At 38.9% G+C, this 24,118-nt stretch overlaps 1 protein-coding gene across 8 annotated transcripts in view; it reads left to right on the top strand.

The window, feature by feature from the left end:
- Positions 1-22,715, top strand: part of LOC110535668 — a 28,065-nt gene extending 5,350 nt beyond the window's left edge. For 6 of the 8 annotated variants that reach the window (XM_036935426.1, XM_036935427.1, XM_021620815.2 and 3 more), the window contains 11 exons: positions 627-872; positions 1,063-1,158; positions 2,116-2,340; positions 14,503-14,617; positions 14,707-14,730; positions 15,171-15,214; positions 15,311-15,550; positions 15,741-15,866; positions 21,800-22,042; positions 22,129-22,233; positions 22,383-22,709. In XM_036935426.1, the coding sequence (XP_036791321.1) occupies positions 627-872; positions 1,063-1,158; positions 2,116-2,340; positions 14,503-14,617; positions 14,707-14,730; positions 15,171-15,214; positions 15,311-15,550; positions 15,741-15,866; positions 21,800-22,042; positions 22,129-22,233; positions 22,383-22,412 (1,494 nt within the window). In that variant the 3' untranslated portion in view covers positions 22,413-22,709. Of the gene's footprint in view, positions 1-626; positions 873-1,062; positions 1,159-2,115; positions 2,341-14,502; positions 14,618-14,706; positions 14,731-15,170; positions 15,215-15,310; positions 15,551-15,740; positions 15,867-21,799; positions 22,043-22,128; positions 22,234-22,382 lie in introns of all 8 variants that reach the window. The other 2 variants (XM_036935423.1, XM_036935425.1) reach the window with 2 other exon arrangements.
- Positions 22,716-24,118: the final 1,403 nt, after the last annotated feature.

The following is a 24,118-nucleotide window of genomic DNA, read 5'->3' as shown; positions in this document are numbered from 1 at the left end:
CAGGCACCCACTCAAACACTGTCCAAAGTACTCACAAGTTACAATAGATATCCTAGTTAGCAAGCTTTGTGAAACTTGTTAACATAAATCTTTATATTATCCACATTGTAACAAACTTATGGTAGCATAACAGTACATTGTGTAACATTATGACGGTTTTATATTAAACAATTTCGGAGCCAAGGACAACATACCTTGCTAGCTGAAGTTCAGGCAAAACAGAACAATAAGGGGGTATGGAAATACAGATAACCCGCGATGGACCAAACCGAAATATACAAAACTTTTACAATCACATGTATGTACAATATTGATATGAAAACGTGTACACCACCAAAGAAAAACGTTAGCTATGCAGCTGTAATGAAATAAAAAAAATACACTGAATAATTATTATTATTATCAAATTATTAACATCCTCTCTTGACCTGGTCTATTTGAATTGGTCCTTGTGTGCAACTTGGTGCATAATTTAGGGGAACAACATCACACTGCTACATATGCATCCATTTCAGGAATTACAGTTCTGTAAAGCTCTATAATTGATTCATTATTTCATTGTCTTTTATGTAATATTAATAATGTTGTGTGTGTGGTGGGGGGGTGTGTACGCATTTTCTCTCTAGACCGAAATAACCCAGCTTGCTGAAAAGATGGAGAAGATCAGACTGCAAGCTGACGATGATGCTGACGATCACACTGGACCTGCAGATACGGAACCTGTTTTGCGGCCTCATTATAAGTCATCACCCATGAAGCAACAGGAGCTGGTTAGCATATTTACACCACTACAGGAGAACGTATATCCTCATGATGATAAGCTGAAAGCTGAAGACCATGAGACAGACTCTGCAGGGCGGGCTACCAAGAAGGTATTCATGGGATACCGTAATAGGCTAAGGATAAGAGGTACATAGAAATGTTGCAGGCTTTACCCATCAGCTGGTGTAGATAGACATATTTCAACCTGAATAAAGACCATGCTGATGTATGTATCACAAAGGGATATGTTTTGGTCCATTGTGTGATGCCAATTACAACTGTCTGTATGTTTGTCCACAGAAAAAGGTTAGTGTGCCCTTTAAAACATGCCAGCAGATAATCCAGGAGAGAGAGGAGGAGCTACAGAAACTGAGACAGGAAGTGGAGTCTCTAAAGGTCAGACATCAGGGGTGTATTCATTAGTCGGATTCCATTGCAAAACGTTTTGTAACGAAAATAAGAATTTCTATTGCACAGAGTTAAGTGTTAAAAAGAGGTTCTGGTTTTTTTTGTTACCGATTTGCCTCATGATTTGTCAACTCTCGCACATTTTCTCTAACCTTCACATTGGAGTGCTGCTGCAGGCTCTTTGAATATCTTGACCAATCAGATTCACGGAAATCACAGGTATCGGGCACAACGCAACAAGCTCAAGTCGCGCTCTCCACTTTGCTCTGGTATTTATTTAACAAGCTGATAACACATCACTCCCAACAAAAACAAGCAAAAACTCTTACATACACGTGACAGCCTATACACCTATACATTTGCGATCTGACACGCTATATTGCATGGAAACAAGACAATTTTTCAGTTTAATCAACTAAGCTACTTACATCAGAAGCTGCGTAGTCTAACATATTATGCACCCCCCCCCCCAGTCCTGCTTTTAAAAGATCATTCATATGAACAAGTTCAAGGTTGCAGCAACTTGACAGGGTTTTCATCTTCCCCAAGGCCAGGAGTTTTTCCAGAAGGTTTTTTTTAAACCATGTGACCTGATTAGAAAAACTCTGGTCCTGTCAGGTGAATCACGTCATTCTGTATAAGGTCCGGAGTTTCTTCTCCTTCAATGAGGAATCGAGCAAGTACAATTGATATTCATCCCATGGCTCTGTTATTCTCCACCGTTCTCCCAAAGTGTGCAGTTGCACACTCCCCGTAATGGATTTAACAATGATGGATTTAACTCCCTCCAATTCAATGCATTTCAATTATAATCAAGACAGGGAGTATGCAAGTCCATACTTTGGGGGAAGTATGGAGAGTCGGAACAAAGCAGATGCTTACCAAACTTTCTGAGACAAACACCTTGAAATGGACGACTCTTTCTCGCTCTCTGTCTTTTGACAGTGCTTATCTCAGGCTACACTGGAAGACGGTGAGAGGTTCTTCACCAAATTGATTGAGACAAGGTGCTCAGAGGTGAGAGAGTGGATCCAAGCCAAAGAGAAGGAGATGGTGAGTGAGGCTGAGGGACTCATACAGACACTCGAGAAGGAGCTCGATGAGCTGAAGATGACTGAAACAGAGGCTAGGCAGCTTCCACACATAGAGGACGTCCCCCATTTCTTCCAGGTAAGATCAGGAGCTCTCTAATAAAGTGTTACAGGATTTCAAAAGACAGATTGACCATTGATATTAAGAAGTTAACATTTTTCGATCAGTTTGAGCCAATAGCAATTACTTCTCTGTATTGGTAGTCATACATATCGTTCTTTACATAAGTGTTCACACCCTTGGATTATTTTGCGGTGGGTAATATTTCCATATACGGTACCAGTCAAAAGTTGGATACACCTACTCATTCATAGGTTTTACTTTTTTTTTTACTATTTTCCACATTGTAGAATAATAGTGAAGACATCAAAACTATGAAATAACACATGAAATCATGTAGTAACCAAAAGAGTGTTGAACAAATCCAAATATATTTTATATTTGACATTCTTCAAAATAGCCACCCTTTGCCTTAACAGCTTTGCATACTCTTGGCATTCTCTCAACCAGTTTCATGAGATGGTCACCTGGAATGCATTTCATTTAACAGGTGTGCCTTGTTAAAAGCTAATTTTAATGGAATTTCTTTCCTTCATAATGCATTTGTGCCAATCAGTTGTTGTGACAAGGTAGGGGTAGTTTACAGAAGATAGCCCTATTTGGTAAAAGACCAAGTCCATATTATGGCAAGAACAGCTCAAATAATAAGCAAAGAGAAATGACAGTCCATCATTACTTTAAGACATAAAGGTCAGTCAATCCAGAATATTTCACGAACTTTGAAAGATTTTAAAGTGCAGTCGCAAAAACCATCAAGAGCTATGATGCAACTGGCTCTCATGAGGACCGCCACAGGAACGGAAGATCCAGAGTTACCTCTGCTGCAGAGGATAAGTTCATTAGAGTTACCAGCCTCAGAAATTGTATCCCAAATAAATGCTTCACAGAGTTCAAGTAACAGACACATCTCAATATCAACTGTTCAGAGGAGACAGTGTGAATCAGACCTACATGGTCAAATTACTGCAAAGAAACCATTACTAAAGGACCAATAAGAAGAAGAGACTTGCTTGGGCCAAAAAACACAAGCAATGGACATTAGACCGGTGGAAATATGTCCAAATTTGAGATTTTTGGTTCCAACCACTGTGTCTTTGTGAGATGCAGAAGAGTAGGTGAACGGATGATCTCCATGTGTAGTTCCTACCGTGAAGCATGGATGAGGAGGTGTGGTGGTGCTTTGCTGGTGACACTGTGTGACTTATTTAGAATTCAAGGTACACTTAACCAGCATGGCTACCACAGCATTCTGCAGCGAAATGCCATGCCATCTGGTTTGCTCTTAGTGGGACTATCATTTGTTTTTCCACAGGACAATGACCCAACACACCACCAGGCTGTGTAAGGGCTATTTGACCAAAAACGAGAGTGATGGAGTGCTGCATCAGATGACCTGGCCTCTACAATCACCCGACTTCAACCCAATTGAGATGGTTTGGGATGAGTTAGACCGCGGAGTGAAGGAAAAGCAGCCAACAAATACTTAACATTTGTGGGAACTCCTTCAAGACTGTTAGTGAGGGTGGTTGAGGCAATGCCAAGAATTTGCAAAGCTGTCAAGGCAAAGGGTGGCTACTTTGAATAATCTAAAATATATTTTGATTTGTTTAACATAATTTTTTTGGTTACTACACGATTCCATATGTGTTATTTCATAGTTTTAATGTCTTCACTATTATTCTACAATGTAGAAATATACAAATTAGAAGAATGAGGGCTAAAGTATGTATATGGGTGCAAATTAGTCCCACCCCCAAAAAACGATAAACAACAAACAACTCTTCAAACATGGGACATTTATTTACATAATGATGTGTTCTAATGCAATTCAAGGCATTAAAAAACATATTGTTAAATTAATATTGTACAAAGTCATTGTTTATACACCTATTTATATTAAGGTGGCTGTCCCAAACTCTGACTCCTAAACTTCAAGTTTGAAAATAAAGCAATACATGATTTTTGTAATAAAAACATTTTAAAACACTTTCTCATCTTGGCGTCTGTGACGGCATGGGCAGTGCCATTGAGGTTATCTATATTTTAAAAGTTGCATGTCCCATGCTCTACCAACTGAGCTACAGAGGACCACCATGTGGACAAGTGCACACTTCAGGAGAATGTTTTTAAAGTATTGAGATTCATAGCCAGCAGGGGGGGGGCTTCAATCCTCCAAGATATCAAACTTTGACATCTAATTGGCCAAAACATAGATGTCTATAATATGCTGTACTGTATTCTACAGTACTATGCTATACTGTACTCTATTGTACTCAAGTTTAAAAGTTGACTTGAGTTTCTTACAATTGAAGAAGGGGCCCATGGACTCTTCATCTAGTGGTCTTGAGACCTGTCATAGAAATTTCCTCTATTTACCAAATAATGGGAGCAAACCACACACAAGTCAGAGTTAGTTATCAAAGTCCATCTTTAATTATATCAGCTCTATCACAATCCTGTGACTCTCAGGCAATTCAGTGTATAACCATGAATTCTCTGAGAGCCCCATCTGCATTGCAACTGCCATCCTTTAATAGCAAAGAACACACATTGTCAGACAGCATAGACATAATAAATCATTCAGCTTTGTCTCCTTACTCAAACCCCAGAACCATAAACCAATCCTCCATATCAACAGGCATATATCAAATTGTCATTTAGATACAACCAACTCTAAATACAACCAATCCTATCTTGACAAGATCACAGAGACACACTGACTGGCACACAGACATTGTGGAGCCAAGAGATACATGCTTGACCTCTCCCCTCTCTCTAGCCCAAACAACTTAGTCTTGACATAGAACAGATACTGCAACCCTGCCACAGTATTATACAAAAATAACATTCTTGATGAGAAGTAATTTACAAACATATGATGAATATAAAACATCTCACATATGTTACCAACAAATTCTGATTATTCCAAGACATTCCCCTCTCAAGGAACTCAGTCCCTTCTGAAGAATCAGAATATTAATTACATACTCAATATTTAAAAATTCAAATCCCCTCAATGTCAAATAGCTTATATGTAAGCTTTCTCCCTTCTGGAACTAAGTTTACAACCTTTATTCTACAAAACAAACTTGCACATGTTTAATAACACAGAATAATCCATTTGAGGAAAATAAAAACATAACATATTTATGCTCTTTAAGTTACATGAGAACCAGTGTCTAAACACAGGGCTCCTCACAACATATAGGACAGACATCCCTCTAAGTACTCATGCTCAGAAATATACTTAGGAATAGAGAATAGGTCATTGAAATAATTCATATTCCAAATCATAAGTAACAACCCAACTATTTATCAAACCAATATTTAGAATAGCACTCCTCAGTGATTCAAATTTGTCTTATCACTCAAAATAAAAACCTCAATTTAACACACATCAATATTAGCAGATTTACATACAGTATAATTATCCCATAATTCTACTATTAACTTTTTTAATCATGATTTTAATACAGATCAGTATCTCAATGCATTCTTAATCTAAATTACTACAATTTACATGGTGTAGACCTCTTCAATCAACCTGATACCACAAAAGTATAAACAATTTTAATGGCACAGTTGATTAAACCCCTCTTACACAGGTACGGCATCTCTGGCATCTTCGTTTTTCTTCAGATAGCTTTACAGTTCAAAGTGGACGGCCCATGATAATGTCCCAATTTCAATGTCTCATCTTTACCACTCGTGTCTTGTCCATTTGTCAACCAATATACCAGCATCATAAGAAAATGTTAGAACAGATCTTTCTCCATGATCACTCCAAGTGGACTCTCACAGTATGAGAGCTTAGATCTGATACTGTACACCAATTTCTGGCTTGGTTCTTTTCTCTCGGTAGAAGTGGTTTGGAAAGCCTCCTTCAATGCCTTTGTCACTCTTCTTCAGCCAGTTAGAGGGGGTTTTGAGGTACACACGCCATTCGGTCCAAATTATCTCTTCCATGCATTAAGATACCGTCTGATGCCACTTTTCATGATAACCTCGAAAGAACAGATCAGAACAACAGTTTAGTTCAGTTCATTAACTACATGATAAATGATTACTTTTACCAATTATTCTTAACACACATATCTAAACATATTTCACAGAGAATATCAAAACATTCTATTGAAACTATTCTTTCAAATTGGTTTATACTCCCCATCTCACTGTCAACTCCATCGTAGAGCCAAGGATCAAGAAATTAGACCTATACCCCTCGGGAATAGAACAAAACAAACACAACAATACAATACACTCAACAATACAATTACACTCAACAATACAATACACTCATTCACATATCACTTAAGTTGTATAACTTCAATTCAAACCCTCAAAAAACTGAATCCTCCCCCATGTTTTACACACATCTCTCCGTATGAGAGTAATGTAAAACAAAACTGAAAACAAATGTAAAACAACATAATCAAATTAAAATCACTAAACTGAAAAAAAACTCCACAAAGAAAAATTATTTAACCCCTATGGTCATAGGAAAATAGACTTAAAGCAGCATACCCTTAGTTAAAAGCAATGCCCTACTCCCTCTTCACACTGGTCCAAATTACAAATATGGATAAGAAACATATTTACCAATTACACAAATTATATTGAAAGTAGTATTACAGATGACCCTAATTTCATCATCCAAATGGCTTTCCAATGCGGGGGATCAAGCCACAACGGAAAGTCATCAGAAGGTCATAGGTTATACAAAACCCTTCAGAGCAGTGTTTTTCACTATATAAAACAATTTGCAAACAATAATCAACTAGTTCCAAACATTTTCGTATTTCCATGTTCCCAGAACATTCCTTTATCAAAAGAATTTGCGTGTGTAATGAAAAGTCAGAAAATAAAAACTTATTAAAATCCCAATGTGGTGAGTGCCCCTTTCAATGTGGTAATTTGTGGCCTCAATTTCACTCACTCTCCCCAAGAGTATAGTCCCTGGAAACATTCCAGAGAGAGACAGTGAAATATCAATTTTCCCGGAGAAAACACAAAAACACTTAGTATTCATTACACTACATCGATTCAGAAACTCAAACGTGAAACTATAAACCAAACCTAATGATAATTCCACTGTACCTCAAATCATTAATCATAAGTTTTAATCAACATCAATGTATATGCATGATACAATGTTTAATTAAGTTAAATCAACTCCTAAAAAACATTTTAATAAGCAACCTAATAATTTCAATCTGTTGATATAAATTTAGTAAAAACCAATCCTGATTTTTTTTTTTTAACAAATCTAAAATCCTTCAAAAGTCGGTGCTGTCTCATCATCGTAAAAATAAAAATAAACACATTTTTCCCCCCACTGATATCCACAAAGGTCAATACTGTTCAGCACATCCATTAATGATCTTCCTTCAGTCTGTACAGGGTCTGAAATTCCAATGTATGCAGATGATACAGTGATAAATTCATGCAAATAACAAACTACACAAGAACTCACTACTATAATGATTCAGATGACAAAATTGCTCAGAGACTCATGTTTACATCTCAATAAAATAAAACACAGTCTGCATGTTCCTCAAAAAACAACTATCACTAAAAAGCTCCTGATGGTATCTGATTTTAAGTGCCAAGGCATCATACTTGATTCCAACCTTTCTTTTAAAAAGCAAATAATAAAGGAACTCAAATACAAAATTCAACCTAGCTAATTTCCCAAAACATATTAAATTGTTTTGACTATTGCGGTAACAACACTATAATTAAAATCTATGATACTCCCCCACTTAACATACTTAGTTTACTAGTTTGGCCCAAGCTTGCTTTTCAACATTCATACCCATTCAGTCTTCTGTCAACAGGTTCTCATACTATTCAATCCAGCAATCATCTTTAATGACCTGACATTGTTCCACATAATGGAAACATACTATAATGTTAGACTACATGAACTTTCCTGCTCAAATTAACTGGTGTTACTTAAACAATCAAACCAAGAATCAATAACCATCAGAATCTATTCTTACGATGTTTTATGATTCAGACATCCAGTCTCCCACAAATCTCATAGCCTAATACAGTAAATATAAACGCCACAAATCTATGATGCCCACCTAGCAAATCAGCTGCTAGAAATACAGAAAAAAATGTACCTGAACAACGGTCAAAACCATTAGAGTAAGGTTATTGTATATTCAAACTAATAGCGCAAATTTTCGTTATTCTGCAACAATCTACCTGCCTCCAGCAACTTTCCCTGACAAATAGTAGTCAACACAGTAACTAACTCTCTTCCATACTTTCAACTCAACTTTCCTATTTCTTTTTCTCATTGGGCAAAAATATAACCCCTCTCATTTCAACGTTTTTTCCTTACCTCTATCGTAAGATTAAAACCCCAACTTTATAACTTCCTCTTCTCTTTGCTCTCCACACTTATGAAATGTATCCTATTTCTTTAAAAATAACACGCAGCGCCAAGATTATAACATGTGTCAGTCAATCTATAAGAATGAAAAACATTTCGGTAACCACTTTCCTATGCCATTCTCTCCCCGCTATTATTCAGAATTTCTTTAACTTAGGTAACTGTCTTCTCTATTGATACAGTAATTTAAATACGACCCAATTCTCAATACATTATTCCAGCAGATAATTTAGTGAACAGACATCGTCTTGCATCAGAATTCGCTTCGTTATTAATTTAAATTGAATTAGTCTATCAATTTAACCTAAACAATCTATTGAAAACGTTCAATTTATCTCTTATACAAACACTAGCGACCATAACTTTCCAGGCAAAACATACAAATAGATGATTTACAATCAAAAACTCAGAATTCATCCAGCCTGGGAATGGAACCCGGGCCTCCCGTGTGGCAGGCGAGAATTCTACTACTGAACCACTAATGCTATTGCGAAAAACTAAGATTCTCCGCATATAAACCCCATTTACAAAGTCAAATCAAAACACTTAACTATCGGTAATTCCCAGAAGAATAATAGCCCAATTTTAATAGTACAAACGTTACTCCAGCTATGATTCTCATACTCCAGCTATGATTCTCAAATTCCAAATGAATAAATTAGCAATCAAAGAATAAAATCGACAGTTAATGACTAGGAAACAGATATTGCGCCTTTTAATAAAAATAGATTATGTTTACTTATGCAACGTCAAAAATATTACTTTACTACATCACATTAATCACGCAATGATAATTAGTTTGATGGAAAACCTTAGGCTTTGTACGACATTATAAATTACATCGAGCATCCCTCGAATTCTCTTTAACTTTATGGAAAACAGTTTATTCAATAAATCCCGCAACTTCTCTCATACTGGGAAGAAAAATTATAACATGTTCAGACCTTAAGGGCAGTTTAATTTCAAATGTTTCACCCAGACGGAGATAATCCAATATGCGTTCTATAGTTACATCGTTAGGGTAAGATAACCAAAAGTGGACACACTCTAATCAGTTTCTAGAGCTCAATTTCCCAGATTTTGTAGATTATTTTAATAGTGCTTAAAAACTTCATCCTTATCAAATTATCCATTTAAGATACCAACTCAAAACCTACGTACGTCTACGAATGGGTGGTTTAAATTGTATCTAATGATTCTCCGCATTACTTTATCAAATCTCTAGTAATTGATTATACACACATACAATTCATCATAATTTCAAATAATTCACAGAATCCATATAAAACTTAAGAAATCTTAGGTACTCACACAGAACTTTCAGGATCATCCACACAGGATTGGTCAGATGTTCACATAGAACTTCAGAAAAAAGGTTTGCCCACACAGAGTCAACCCTACCCCGCTCACACAGAACGGTCCGACAACTATTACCTAGTGATCCCATAACAAAATACTCACACAGAGTAACCCAGGGCATACCTGGCTAGCACATTTAAAATAATTGGAATTCACCACATCTGAGGGTCACTTAGACAAATCACACAGACGCACAGAATGAGGTCCTTCTTCCAATAGGGCTTCACCAAGTGCTGTGTTTCACCTAGAACACACAGACCCCCTGGCCCATCACCCCGACAGACTATCACCAAATCCCCACTGTGATCAATTCAGTGTCAGGAGGGCGTCTCGTTTTGAAAACGGCCTATGTAGCATCGATGTGAGCAGTACTGACTGGCTGAGTAGTAGTGCAGCTGGATTTATTTCAAATTTCAACAGACATGCATTGCTTTAGTAGCCTGGCATAACCATAATGGCTCTTTTCCAATTCAATTAATTTCTATAAACTCTGAATAGAATAGGAATGGAGTTATAGGCCTCCTCAGGCTGGTTCGGCAGGTTATTGGTTATTTTCAAATGTTCACATCATAAGGCTCTTTCACAGAAAAACATGGACAGTCAGGTGCATTGCAAGTTCAGAACGTAGACTGCTAGACAGTGACATATTAAACTAAAGCACTGATCATTGGGAACAAAATCAGAATGACTCCTTAGGGAAAGAAGGCTTAATCCATAAATCTAAATAACAAAGTAGGAAGCCTAGCCTACAAAACCCCAAAATTTGAAATGGTAAACTCTAAAGGCCTGACTGGATTATTATTTTATTTAACTAGGCAAGTCCGTTAAGAACAAATTCTTATTTACAATGACGGCCTACCAGAAGGCAAAAGGCCTCCTGCAAGGACGGGGGCTGGGATTAAAAATAAAATAAAACCATAGGACAAAACCTGGATGACGCTGGGCCAATTGTGCGTCCCCCTGTGGGATTCCTAATCACGGCCGGATGTGATACAGCCTGGATTCGAATCAGGGACTGTCTTAGACTCAGTAATGTACCGCCTTGTTCATAGATTTATCTAAAGCTTTTGACACTGTAGACCATGCGATACTTTTGGGTAAGCTGTCGTCAATAGGACTGGGACTGGATGCCTGTCGTTTTTCATGACTATCTAAAGGATAGAAGTCAGGCTGTTAGAGTCGACGACATCCAGTCAGAGCCATTGGAGTTGGTTAAAGGGGTCCCACAAAGTTCTATACTTGGTCCATTACAGTCCACTCTTTACATAAACAATATCGGTGATGAGATAAGAAAGTGTCAAATTCATTTATATGCTGATGACACTGTCATGTACTCTATCGCTTCAACGGCTGACCAAGCATTATCACTATTGGAGACAGATTTTAAGATATTACAAGGGTCTTTTATACAGCTGAAACTGGTTTTAAATGCTAAGAAAACACATTTTATGATTTTTAATAGGTTCAAAAAGTTGGTTGAAAATACACTTGCACTTACGAGCTTAGATGGTTCTCGAATTAATCAGGTCTCTGCATATAAATACTTAGGGACATGTTTGGATGATAAACTGTCTTTTAAAATGCATATTGATTAACTTTGTAAACAGCTAAAAATCAAGCTAGGCTTCCTCTATAGAAACAGGACATGCTTGTCCTCTACAAATAGAAGACAAATTGTGCAAGCTACTTTTATGTCTGTTATAGATTATGGGGATATTATTTACATGCATGCTACGGCATCAACACTTAAATCGCTGGATGCTACTTATCATTGCGCACTTAGGTTTATTACGGGTGCTAGCTACAGAACTCACCACTGTGTTTTATATCGTCATGTGGGTTGGACTTCGTAGTCGTGAGACGAGAACAACATGCTCTCGTGTTTGTCTATAAAGCACTTCTGAGTAAGCTACCTTCTTATATATCATCACTCATCAATATTAGAATTAGAATTCCTAAAACCAGGTCTCAAGCATGGATTACACTTGAGGCCCATGCGATTTCCACAGAGTTGGGTATGGCTGCCTTTTCCTGTTACGCTCCTTGCCTATGGAATAGCCTGCAGACTAAACTTAAACTTGAGACTCTTGTCCCCCTTGCTCATTTTAAATATTTATTGGATCATTTTTATTTTTGTATGGCTTTCAGGTAATGCAAGTTATTGTGCTGTTAGTAGAATAACCAATGTGTAAATGAAATCTGTTGCTGTACTTATTTTTTATTTTTTTGGTGTTATCTGTGATCGTTTTGTTTGTCTTTAGTTTTTCTAATCATTGTGCCTAAACTGTATGTGTAAACATGTATACGCAGGGCCCAGCTGTAAAAGAGACATCAGTCTCAGTCTGTGTTCCTTGTTGAAATAAAGGTATAGTAATAGACCGCTGCGCCACTAGGGAGCCCTGAGTGGCGCATGCATGAGTACAGTGTATTCAGACCCCTTCACTTTTTCCACATTTTGTTACGTTAAAGCCTTGTTCTAAAATGTATTAAATTGTTTTTTCCCCTAATCAATTTACACACAATACCCCATAATGACAAAGCAAAATGTATAAAATGTTTTTTATGCAAATGTAAAAAAAGAAACGGAACTATCACATTTACATAAGTATTCAGACTCTTTACTCAGTACTTTGTTGAAGCACCTTTGGCAGCGATTACAGCCTTGAGTCTCCTCAAGGCTTCTCAAACCTTGGCACACTGTTACGCTCGTTGATGGAAAGATCGGACCAAGGTTCAGCGTGGTCGGCTTACATTTTAATTTATTAAATGAACACTGAATAAACAACAAATACAAAATGAAACGTAACGTCTAGTAGGGATAAACAGCACAGTACCAAAAACAAGATCCCACCAACTACAGGTGGAAAAAGGCTGCCTAAGCATGATCCCCAATCAGAGACAACGATAGACAGCTGCCTCTGATTGGGAACCATACCCGACCAACAAAGAAATAGAAAACATATTGCCCACCCTAGTCACACCCTGACCTAACCAAATAGAGAATTAAAAGGATCTCTAAGGTCAAGGCGTGACACACACCTGTACTGGAGTTTCTCCCATTCTTCTCTGCAGATCCTCTGAAGCTCTGTCAGGTTGGGGAGCGTCGCTGCACAGCTATTTTCAGGTCTCCAGAGATGTTCGATTGGGTTCAAGTCCGGGCTCTGGCTGGCCCACTCAAGGACATTCAGAAAATTTGGCCTTTTGGAAAACTCCAAGCGGGCAGTCATATTTTTTTTACTGAGGAGTGGCTTTCATCTAGCCACTACCATAAAGGCCTGATTGGTGGAGTGCTGCAGAGATGGTTGTCCTTCTGGAAGATTCCTCCACAGGGGAACTCTGGAGCTCTTTCAGAGTGACCATCGGGTTCTTGGTCACCTCCCTGACAAATGATCTTCTCTCCCGATTGTTCAGTTTGGCCCGGTGGCCAGCTCTAAGAAGATTCTTGGTGGTTCCAAACTTCTTTCATTTAAGAATGATGGAGGCCACTGTGTTATTGGGGACCTTCAATGGTGCAGAAATGTTTTGGTATCCTGCTCCAGATCCGTGCCTTGACACAATCCTGTTTCGGAGCTCTACGGACAATTCCTTCGACCTCATGGCTTGGTTTTTGCTCTGACATGCACTGTCAATTTTGGGACCTTATATATATTCAGGTGTGTGTCTTTCCAAATCATGTCCAATCAATTGAATTTACCACAAGTGGACTCCAATTAAGTTATTGAAACAGCAAGAACGATCAATGGAAACATGATGCACCTGAGCTCAATTTCGAGTCTCATAGCAAAGGGTCTGAATACTTATGTTTTCGCTTTGTCATTATGGGGTATTGTGTGTAGATTGATGAGGATTTTTTTAAAATAACATTTTAGTAAAAGTCTGTAACGTAACAAAATATGAAAAATGGGGAGATTTTTATACATTTTTATGTTTAGAATTGATCTTTCACTTGGTATTTTTTACAGAGTGAAGATTTAATCAATTTTAACCCCACTTTGTAACACACAGGGTGAATACAATCAGAGACAATGATGATGGGCTCTTAGGTTTCACTGTAACTATTTATATGGACACCTTGTGTTTTACCATTTCATCAGTGTATTTACTTGTGGACACCTTGTGTTTTACCATTTCATCAGTGTATTTACTTGTGAACACCTTGTGTTTTACCATTTCATCAGTGTATTTACTTGTGGACACCTTGTGTTTTACCATTTCATCAGTGTATTTACTTGTGAACACCTTGTGTTTTACCATTTCATCAGTGTATTTACTTGTGGACACCTTGTGTTTTACCATTTCATCAGTGTATTTACTTGTGGACACCTTGTGTTTTACCATTTCATCAGTGTATTTACTGTCTTTCTGAATTGGATTTGTACGGTTTCTGATTTACTGAATGTTTATTTGTCTGTCTGTAGAAATTGCCCAGCATCACTGAGGCTTTTGGAAAAGTGAAGAGGATATATGCCACTAAAATCCAAAAGCTATTTGAAAATACCTCCAAGAGACAATTTAAGATGTTTTATGAAATAGGTACTCATTAAGGATTATAGCTGTACTATTTGTTTTAGCATAAACCAGATTCCTTCAGACATAACATTCTTTTTCTTTTTTTTCAACAGTTGAAGAAATGCTGGAACCATACAGTAAGCATGACCATTACAGCACAATTGGCCCAAAGACCTCTAGTTTATCGGGGGCAATCAGGGGCAACAACTGGTCAACCCACCACTTTTTGGGATAAACAGCTGAGGGACGGAGCTGGAGAAATGTAACTTCTCTCAACCTCTTAGCCAGTGTTATGGAGGACGAGGACTGACCATCCATGAGATCAAAATTATCGTGTTTTATTTTTTGAAGCTATGTGTTGATTTTCAAACAAGTTTTTATATAAGCTCATATTTTGGTTTGTGGTAGAATGAGAAAGTTGAACTAAGCTCACATGGCATTTCTAACTCATGTTCCTGAAGAATCAATGGCTATATTTATAATTTAATTAAAATTGATGTACCAATCCCAGATTCTCTCTCTCTCTCTCTCTCTCTCTCTCTCTCTCTCTCTCTCTCTCTCTCGCCCTCTCTCACAGCCATCACTTCTATTGACAGACAGGAGGTGGAAGAAAAGGACCTGGTAAGATCTGTCCAGAAAATGTGTGTTTAGTAATAATATCCTGGTTCTATATTGTTTGTTTACTCCCCTCCCTGCCTCCTGATTTATGACTTGAAGGAGGACTTTGTGGACCTAGATACAGTGAAGACAGAGGAAATATATGCACAAATGGATGACATCCTGGACAGGCTGACTCCTAAGAACTTCCATCAGTCGATGAAGGTAGTGAGTGCATTTACCATTGACACAGAGGACAAACTCAAGGGCTTTATTGACCGCATATATAAGAATGCCATTGAATACCCGACCTACGCTGATGTCTACGCCAAGGTGTGCCACCATCACCAACTCATGGGGGTAAATCTACATGTTAAAGTTTTCTGTCTATTTCTCACCGTCTTAATCCCAGAGGTGATCACAAAAAATGACTTGTTTTTGTATTTTTCCTTCTCTCTGTCCATCTTGCTCTCTCACTTGCTCTCTCTGACACAATAACAACCCATCAACCTTCAATGAGTTTTACCTCCCACATATCCTGCCTTTTCAGCTGAAAGTACCCGGAGTGACAGTACCTTTCCGCAAGCTGCTGCTGAACCGATGCCAGAAGGGCTTTGAGAAAGACAATAGTAAGATCTTAAAGGAAATGCAGAGAGAACTGGACGCGATCACTGAGGTAGACCAACATTTTGATGTCAAAATTACTTGCACTTGATCTATACTGAACAAGAAAAGAAAACGCAACATGCAACAATTTCAAAGATTTTACTGAGTTACAGTTCATATCAGTCAATTTAAATAAATTAATTAACTTCTTTGGGGTAGGGGGCAGTATTTTCACATCCGGATGAAAAGCATGCCCAGAGTAAACGGCCTGCTACAAAGCCATAAAAGCTATAATATGCATATTATTAGTAGATTTGGATAAAAAACACTCTGAAGTTTCTAAAACTGTTTGAATGATGTCTGTGAGTATAACAGAACTCATATGGCAGGCAAAAACCTGAGAAAAAATCCAACCAGGAAGTGGGAAATCTGAGGTTAGTCGATTTTTCAATTGCTCCTATTGAAGATACAGTGGGATATTGGTAATGTTGCACTTCCTAAGGCTTCCACTAGATGTCAACAGTCTTTAGAACCTTGTCTGATGCTTCTACTGTGAAGTGGGGCCGAAGGAGAAGGGAATAAGCAAAGTCTGCCCCAGAGCTGACCATGCGCGTTCACATGAGAGGGAGCTCTGTTCCATCGCACTTCTGAAGACAATCGAATTCTCCAGTTGGAACATTATTGAAGATTGATGTTAAAAACATCCTAAAGATTGATTCAATACATCATTTGACATGTTTCTACTGACTGTTATACGGAACTTTTTGACATTTCGTCTGCTTTTAGTGAATGCGCTTCGTGACTTTGGATTTGTTTACCAAACGCGCTAACAAAAGTAACTATTTGGACATAAATGATGGACATTACCGAACAAAACAAACATTTCTTGTGGGAGTCCTGGGAGTGCATTCCGACGAAGATCAGCAAAGGTAAGTTAAGATTTATAATGCTATTTATGACTTTTGTTGACTGCATAATATGGCGGATATATTTGTGTCTTGATTGGGCTCTGAGCGCCGACTCAGATTATTGCATGGTTTGCTTTTTCCGTAAAGCTTTTTTGAAATCTGACACAGCGGTTGCATTAAGGAGAAGTGCATCTAAAATTCCATGTGATGGCAGCGGATGAATGGCACGACAATGAGCCTCAGGATGTCGTCACAGTTGTATCTTTTAGCAATGTTTATTATGAGTATTCCTGTAAATTGATGTGGCTCTCTGAAAACTCAAAGTATGTTTTGGAACTTCTAAACGTAAGGCGCCAATGTAAACTCAGATTTTTGGATATAAATATGAACTTTACCGAACAAAACATACATGTATTGTGTAACATGAAGTCCTATGAGTGTCATCTGATGAAGATCATCAAAGGTTAGTGATTAATTTTATCTATATTTCTGCCTTTTGTGAATCCTCTCTTTGGTTGGAAAAACGGCTGTGTTATTCTGTGAATAGTCACTCACCTAACATAATAGTTTGGTTTGCTTTCGTCGTAAAGCCTTTTTGAAATCAAACACTGTGGCTAGATTTACAACAAGTGTATCTTTTAAAATGGTGTAAAATACATGTATGTTTGAGGAACTTTAATTATGGGATTTCAGTTGTTTTGAATTTGACGCCCTGCAGTTTCACTGGCTGTTGAAGAGGTGGGATGCTACCGTCTCACGTACCCTAGAGAGGTTAAGCTCTAATCTATGGATTCCACATGACTGGGAATATTATACCTTACATGACTTGTCACAGATACTTAAAAAAAAAAAAAAAAAATGTAAGGTAAGTGCATGGATCAGAAAACCAGTCAGTATCTGGTGTGACCACCATTTGCCTCATGCAGCGCGACACATCTCCTTCACAAAGAGTTGATCAGGCTTTTGATTGTGGCCTGTGGAATGTTGTCCTCTTCAATGGCTGTACAATGTTTGCTGGATATTTGCGGGAACTGCAACAGGCTGACGTACACATCGATCCAGAGCATCCCAGACATACTCAATGGGTGATGTCTGAGTATGCAGACAATGGAAGAACTGGGACATTTTCAGCTTCCATGAATTGTGTACAGATCCTTGCAACATGGCGCCATGTATTATCATGCTGAAACATGAGGTGATGGCGGCGGATGAATGGCACGACAATGAGCCTCAGGATGTCGTCACAGTGTCTCTGCATTCAAATTGTCATTGATAAAATGCAATTGTGTTTGTTGTCCTCAGCTTGCCTATACCATAACCCCACCGCCATCATAGGGCACTCATTTCACAACGTTGACATCAGCAAACTGCTCGCCCATGTGGTCTGCAGTTGTGAGGCCGGTTGCCCATACCACCAAATTCTCTAAAACAACGGCTTGTGGTGGGGAAATTAACTTTAAATTCTCTGCAACAGCTCTGGTGGACATTCCTTCAGTCAGCATGCCAATTACACCCTGCTTCAACTTGAGACATCTGTGGCATTGTGTTGTGGCCTGCACATTTGTAAAGTGGCCTTTTTATTTTCCCCATTACAAGGTGCACCTGTGTAATGATCATGCTGTTTAAAAACTTCTTAGGACTGCAATCACGTTAACGGGATGATATGATGTGAAATGACAACAGCCAGTGAAAGTGCAGGGCGCCAAATTCAAAACAACAGAAATCTCATAATTAAAATTCCTCAAACATACATCTTATACCTTTTTAATGGTAATATTGTTGTTAATCCCACCACAGTGTCTAATTTCAAATATACTTTACAGCGAAAGCACCATAGACGATTATGTTAGGTCACCACCAAGCCACAAAATAAACACAGCCATTTTTCCAGCCAAAGATAGGAGTCACAAAAAGCACAAATAGAGATAAAATTAATCACTAACCTTTGATGATCTTCATCAGATGACACTCTTCATGCTACACAATGCATGTATGTTTTGTTTGATAAAGTTTATATTTATATAAAAAAAACTGAGTTTACATTGGCGTGTTACGTTCAGAAGTTCCAAAAACATCCAGTGATTTTGCATAACCACATCGATTCAACAGAAATACATATCATAAATGTAGATGATAATTCAAGTTAAAGATATACCTCTCCTTAATGCAACCGCTGTGTCAGATTTCAAAAATACTTTACAGATTAAGCAAACCATGCAATAATCTGAGACGGCGCTCAGAAAAATAATCAAATTAGCCGCCATGTTGGAGTCAACAGAAACCAGAAATTACATGATAAATATTCCCTTACCTTTGATGATCGTCATCAGAATGTACTCACAGGAATCCTAGTTCCACAATAAATGCTTGATTTGTTCGATAATGTCCGTTATTTATGTCCAAGTATCTTCTTCTGTTAGCGCGTTAGGTATACAAATCCAAACGCTCGTGCATTACTTCAGACAAAAACTTCAAAAAGTTATATTACAGGTCGAAGAAACATTTCAAACTAAGTATAGAATCAATCATTATGATGTTATTATCATAAATCTTCACTAATGTTCCAACCGGAGAATTATTTTGTGTCGAGAGGAGCAAGTCGATATCATGTGGAATGCGCGTGACCAGGAAATGGCTCTCTGCCAGTAACCTGACTCATTCAGCTCTTATTCAGTCCCACAACACAGTAGAAGCCCCATTCAAGTTTCTAAAGATGGTTGACATCTAGTGGAATCCATAGGAAGTGCAACTTCATTCACATCCCAATGTGAATTCAATAAGGCCTGGGTTGAAAATATACCAACCTCAGATTTCTCACATCCTGTTTGGATTTCTTCTCAGGATTTTGCCTGCCATATGAGTTCTGTTATACTCACAGACATCATTCAAACAGTTTTAGAAACATCAGAGTGGTTTTTATCCAATAATACTAATAATATGCATATATTAGCAACTGGGACTGAGGAGCAGGCCGTTTACTCTGGGCACCTTTCATCCAAGCTACTCTACTGCCCCTGCAGCCATAAGTAGTTAATCAGCTTCTTGATATTCCACACCAGTCAGCTGGATGGGGATGTAAACATATTTCTGCACAACATATGAAATAAGCTTTTTGTACATATGGAACATTCCTGGGATCTTTGATTTCAGCTCATGAAACATTGTACCAACACTTTACATGTTGTGTTTTATATTTTTGTTGAGTATACATTACATGAACATAATTTCTACTCAAATGCCTTATGCTTTCTTAACAATTGTATTTGATTTAAAGGGATACTTTGAGATTTTGCAAATGGAGCCCTGCTTTCCCAGAGTCAGATGAACTCGTGGATACCATTTGTATGCCTCAGTGTTCCGTTTGAAGGAAGTTGCAAAGTAGCATTAGAGCAAGAACTGGAAGTCTATTAGACTTTGTCATTGCGCTAAAGCTACCTAGCAACTTCCTTCAAACTGAAAACCAAAACATACAAATGGTATCCATGAGTTCATCTGACTCTGGGGAAGTACAGTCGTGGCCAAAAGTTTTGAGAATGAGACAAATATTAATTTTCACAAAGTCTGCTGCCTCAGTGTCTTTAGATATTTTTGTCAGATGTTACTATGGAATACTGAAGCATAATTACAAGCATTTCATAAGTTGTTTTTTATTGACAATTACATGAAGTTGATGCAACGAGTCAATATTTGCAGTGTTGACCCTTCTTTTTCAAGACCTCTGCAATCCGCCCTAGCATGCTGTCAATTAACTTCTGGGCCACATCCTGACTGATGGCAGCCCATTCTTGTATAATCAATGCTTGGAGTTTGTCAGAATTTGTTTTTTTTTGTTTGTCCACCCGCCTCTTGTGGATTGACTACAAGTTCTCAATGGGATTAAGGTCTGGGGAGTTTCCTGGCCATGGACCCAAAATATCAATGTTTTGTTCCCCGAGCCACTTAGTTATCACTTTTGCCTTATGGCAAGGTGCTCCATCATGCTGGAAAAGGCATTGTTCGTCATCAAACTGTTCCTGGATGGTTGGGAGAAGTTGCTCTCGGAGGATGTGTTGGTACCATTCTTTATTCATGGCTATGAATGGTCTCAGGATGCTTTACTGTTGGCATGACACAGGACTGATGGTAGCGCTCACCTGGTCTTCTCCGGACAAGCTTTTTTCCGGATGCCCCAAACAATCGGAAAGGGGATTCATCAGAGAAAATTATTTTATCCCCACCCTCAGCAGGCCAATCCCTGTGCAGATGTGCAGATGCACTCACACCTGCCTGCTGCCATTCCTGAGCAAGCTTTGTACTGGTGGTGCCCCGATCCCGCAGTTGAATCAACTTTAGGAGATGGTCCTGGCGCTTGCTGGACTTTCTTGGGCACCCTGAAGCCTTCTTCACAACAATTGAACCGCTCTCCCTGAAGTTCTTGATGATCCGATAAATGGTTGATTTAGGTGCAATCTTACTGGCAGCAATATCCTTGCCAGTGAAGCCCTTTTTGTGCAAAGCAATGATCCTTGCAGATCCTTGCAGGTAACCATGGTTGACAGAGGAAGAACAATGATTACAAGCACCACCCTCCTTTTGAAGCTTCCAGTCTGTTATTCAAACTCAATCAGCATGACAGAGTGATCTCCAGCCTTGTCCTCGCCAACACTCACACCTGTGTTAATGAGAGAATCACTGACATGATGTCAGCTGATCCTTTTGTGGCAGGGCTACAGTGGAAATGTTTTGGGGGGATTCAGTTAATTTGCATGGCAAAGAGGGACTTTGCAATTAATTGTAATTCATCTGATCACTCTTCATAACATTCTGGAGTATATGCAAATTGCCATCACACAAACTGAGGCAGCAGACTTTGTGAAAATTAATATTTGTGTCATTCTCAACACTTTTGGCCACGACTGTAGATCGTCCAGGATTTTGGTCATGAAGCCCCCTATCACTTTTGGTCTCCTAGCCGTTAACCTTACATTGAAGAATTTATTCCCTTCAACTGATCATTGTAACGCGTGTAACAACTCACTAACTTGTACCTTGTTTAGTCCAATGCAATTTTCATTAGTTCAAGGCAGGCTCACCAAATCTCCCTGATTCCTTCCAGAAGGAGGACCGACAGCGACTGAGGGATGGGCTGGAGGAAACGAAGGCAGAGGGGCAACGGGAGTTGCTTTGCAACATCAAGTTCATGTGCGAGTTGTTCAAGCTAAAGATGATTATGGAGACCGTCATGCACAACTGCATTGTAAAGCTACTAAAGAATGGTGATGATGGTTCACTGGAGGTCCTGTGCACATTACTCTTCACCATCGGCAAGGACTTAGAGGAGGATTCTCAGGAGGCTGAGGTACAACTACATATCGTCTGTCTCTTGTCTGTTTGTCTTTCTGATTTATAAATGTGATCACTAATAGCCAGTCTATACTTCCACAGCCCAGAATGGATCAGCACTACAAGCAGATTGTGGTGATCATTAAGAAAAAGAGGACGTCCCCCAGAATCCGCTACATGCTGTGTGATGCGATGGACCTCAGAGAGGTATGACACATATTAATGTCAATTGACCTTAAACTGCTGTTTGTCTTTGGTTGTCTGTGTCTGTATGTCTCGCATATCCTTTAATCTTATATGTCTGATTGTCATTTTTGTTAAAGTCTGATGTTTTACACTCCGTTCTCTTTCTCTAGCTCAATTTGGAGAAAAATAAAGACAATTGAAGCCAAGAACCAGATGTTTTCTATGAGGTCTAATGATGTCCCGTGTAGCTCAGTTGGTAGAGCATGGCGCTTGCAACACCAAGGTTGTGGGTTCAATTCCCAAGGGGGACCAGTATGAGAATGTATGGAATCAATACTGTACGATGCCCTGGATAGGAGCGTCTGCTTAATGACTTAAATTTAAATGTTAAAACACACACCGATCACATTGGAAAATTAAATTGAAATATTGATGGTTCATAATAATTGAATCATAAGATGTACACTATGTCCTACAATAAATCATTTTTTTCCCCCTGCAAATGTCTATTTGTTTAATGACATGTAGATATAGTGAGACTGGAGTTATGTTGATGTGATTGAAGGAGTGGCGTGGGAAACGCCACCGTAACTCAAGTCAATATCGACTGGTGATATCATCCACTGGCACAAAGTGACACGACACCCACACACTACCTGGTTTGCAATCCACCCATTTTTCAGCCTTTATAGTGAGAAATTCACTACCATTCAAAAGTTTGGGGTCACTTAGAAATGTCCTTGTTTTTGAAAGAAATCACATTTTTTTGTCCATTTAAAATAACATCAAATGAATCAGAAATTCAGTGTAGACATTGTTAATGTTGTAAATTACTATTATAGCTGGAAACGGCTTATTTAAATAAAAAAAATGGAATAGCTATCCTCAGCAAAAAAATAAATGTAATCTCACTGTCAACTGCGTTTATTAACAAACTTAACGTGTAAATATGTGTATGAACATAAGATTCAACAACAGACATAAACTGAAAAAGTTCCACAGACATGTGACTAACAGAGATGGAATAATGTGCCCCTGAACAAAGGGGGTCAAAATCAAAAGTAACAGTCAGTATCTGGTGTGGCCACCAGATGCATTAAGTACTGCAGTGCATCTCCTCCTCATAGACTGCACCAGATTTTCCAGTTCTTGCTGTGAGATGTTACCCCACTCTTCCACCAAGGCACCTGCAAGTTCCCAGAGATTTCTGGGGGGAATGGCCTTAGCCCTCACCCCCCGATCCAACAGGTACCAGATGTGCTCAATGGGATTAAGATCCGGGCTCTTCGCTGAGCATGGCAGAACACTGACATTCCTGTTTTGCAGGAAATCACACACAGAACGAGCAGTATGACTGGTGGCATTGTCATGCTGGAGAGTAATGTCAGGATGAGCCTGCAGGAAGGGTACCACATGAGGGAGGAGGATGTCTTCCCTGTAACGCACAGTGTTGAGATTGCCTGCAATGACAAAAAGCTCAGTCCGATGATGCTGTGACACACCGCCCCAGACCATGACGGACCCTCCATGTTAAAATCAATCCCGCTCCAGAGTACAAGCTCATTCCTCCAACGATAAAGACAAAACCGCGACTCGTCAGTGAAGAGCACTTTTTGCCAGTCCTGTCAGGTCCAGCGACGGTGGGTTTGTGCCCATAGGCGACGTTGTTGCCAGTGATGTCTGGTGAGGACCTGCCTTACAACAGGCCTACAAGCCCTCAGTCCAGCCTCTCTCAGACTATTGTGGACAGTCTGAGCACTGATGGAGGGATTGTGCGTTCCTGGTGTAACTCGAGCATTTGTTGTTGCCATCCTGTACCTGTCTCGCAGGTGTGATGTTCGGATGTACCAGTCCTGTGCAGTTGTTGTTACACGTGGTCTGCCACTGCGAGGACAATCAGCTGTCC

The sequence above is a fragment of the Oncorhynchus mykiss genome, chromosome 11, assembly GCF_013265735.2.
Source record: "Oncorhynchus mykiss isolate Arlee chromosome 11, USDA_OmykA_1.1, whole genome shotgun sequence".
NCBI classification, from domain to species: domain Eukaryota; kingdom Metazoa; phylum Chordata; class Actinopteri; order Salmoniformes; family Salmonidae; genus Oncorhynchus; species Oncorhynchus mykiss.
The sequence above is the reverse complement of the archived record's forward strand: the minus strand, read 5'-3'. Positions and strand labels throughout refer to the sequence as shown.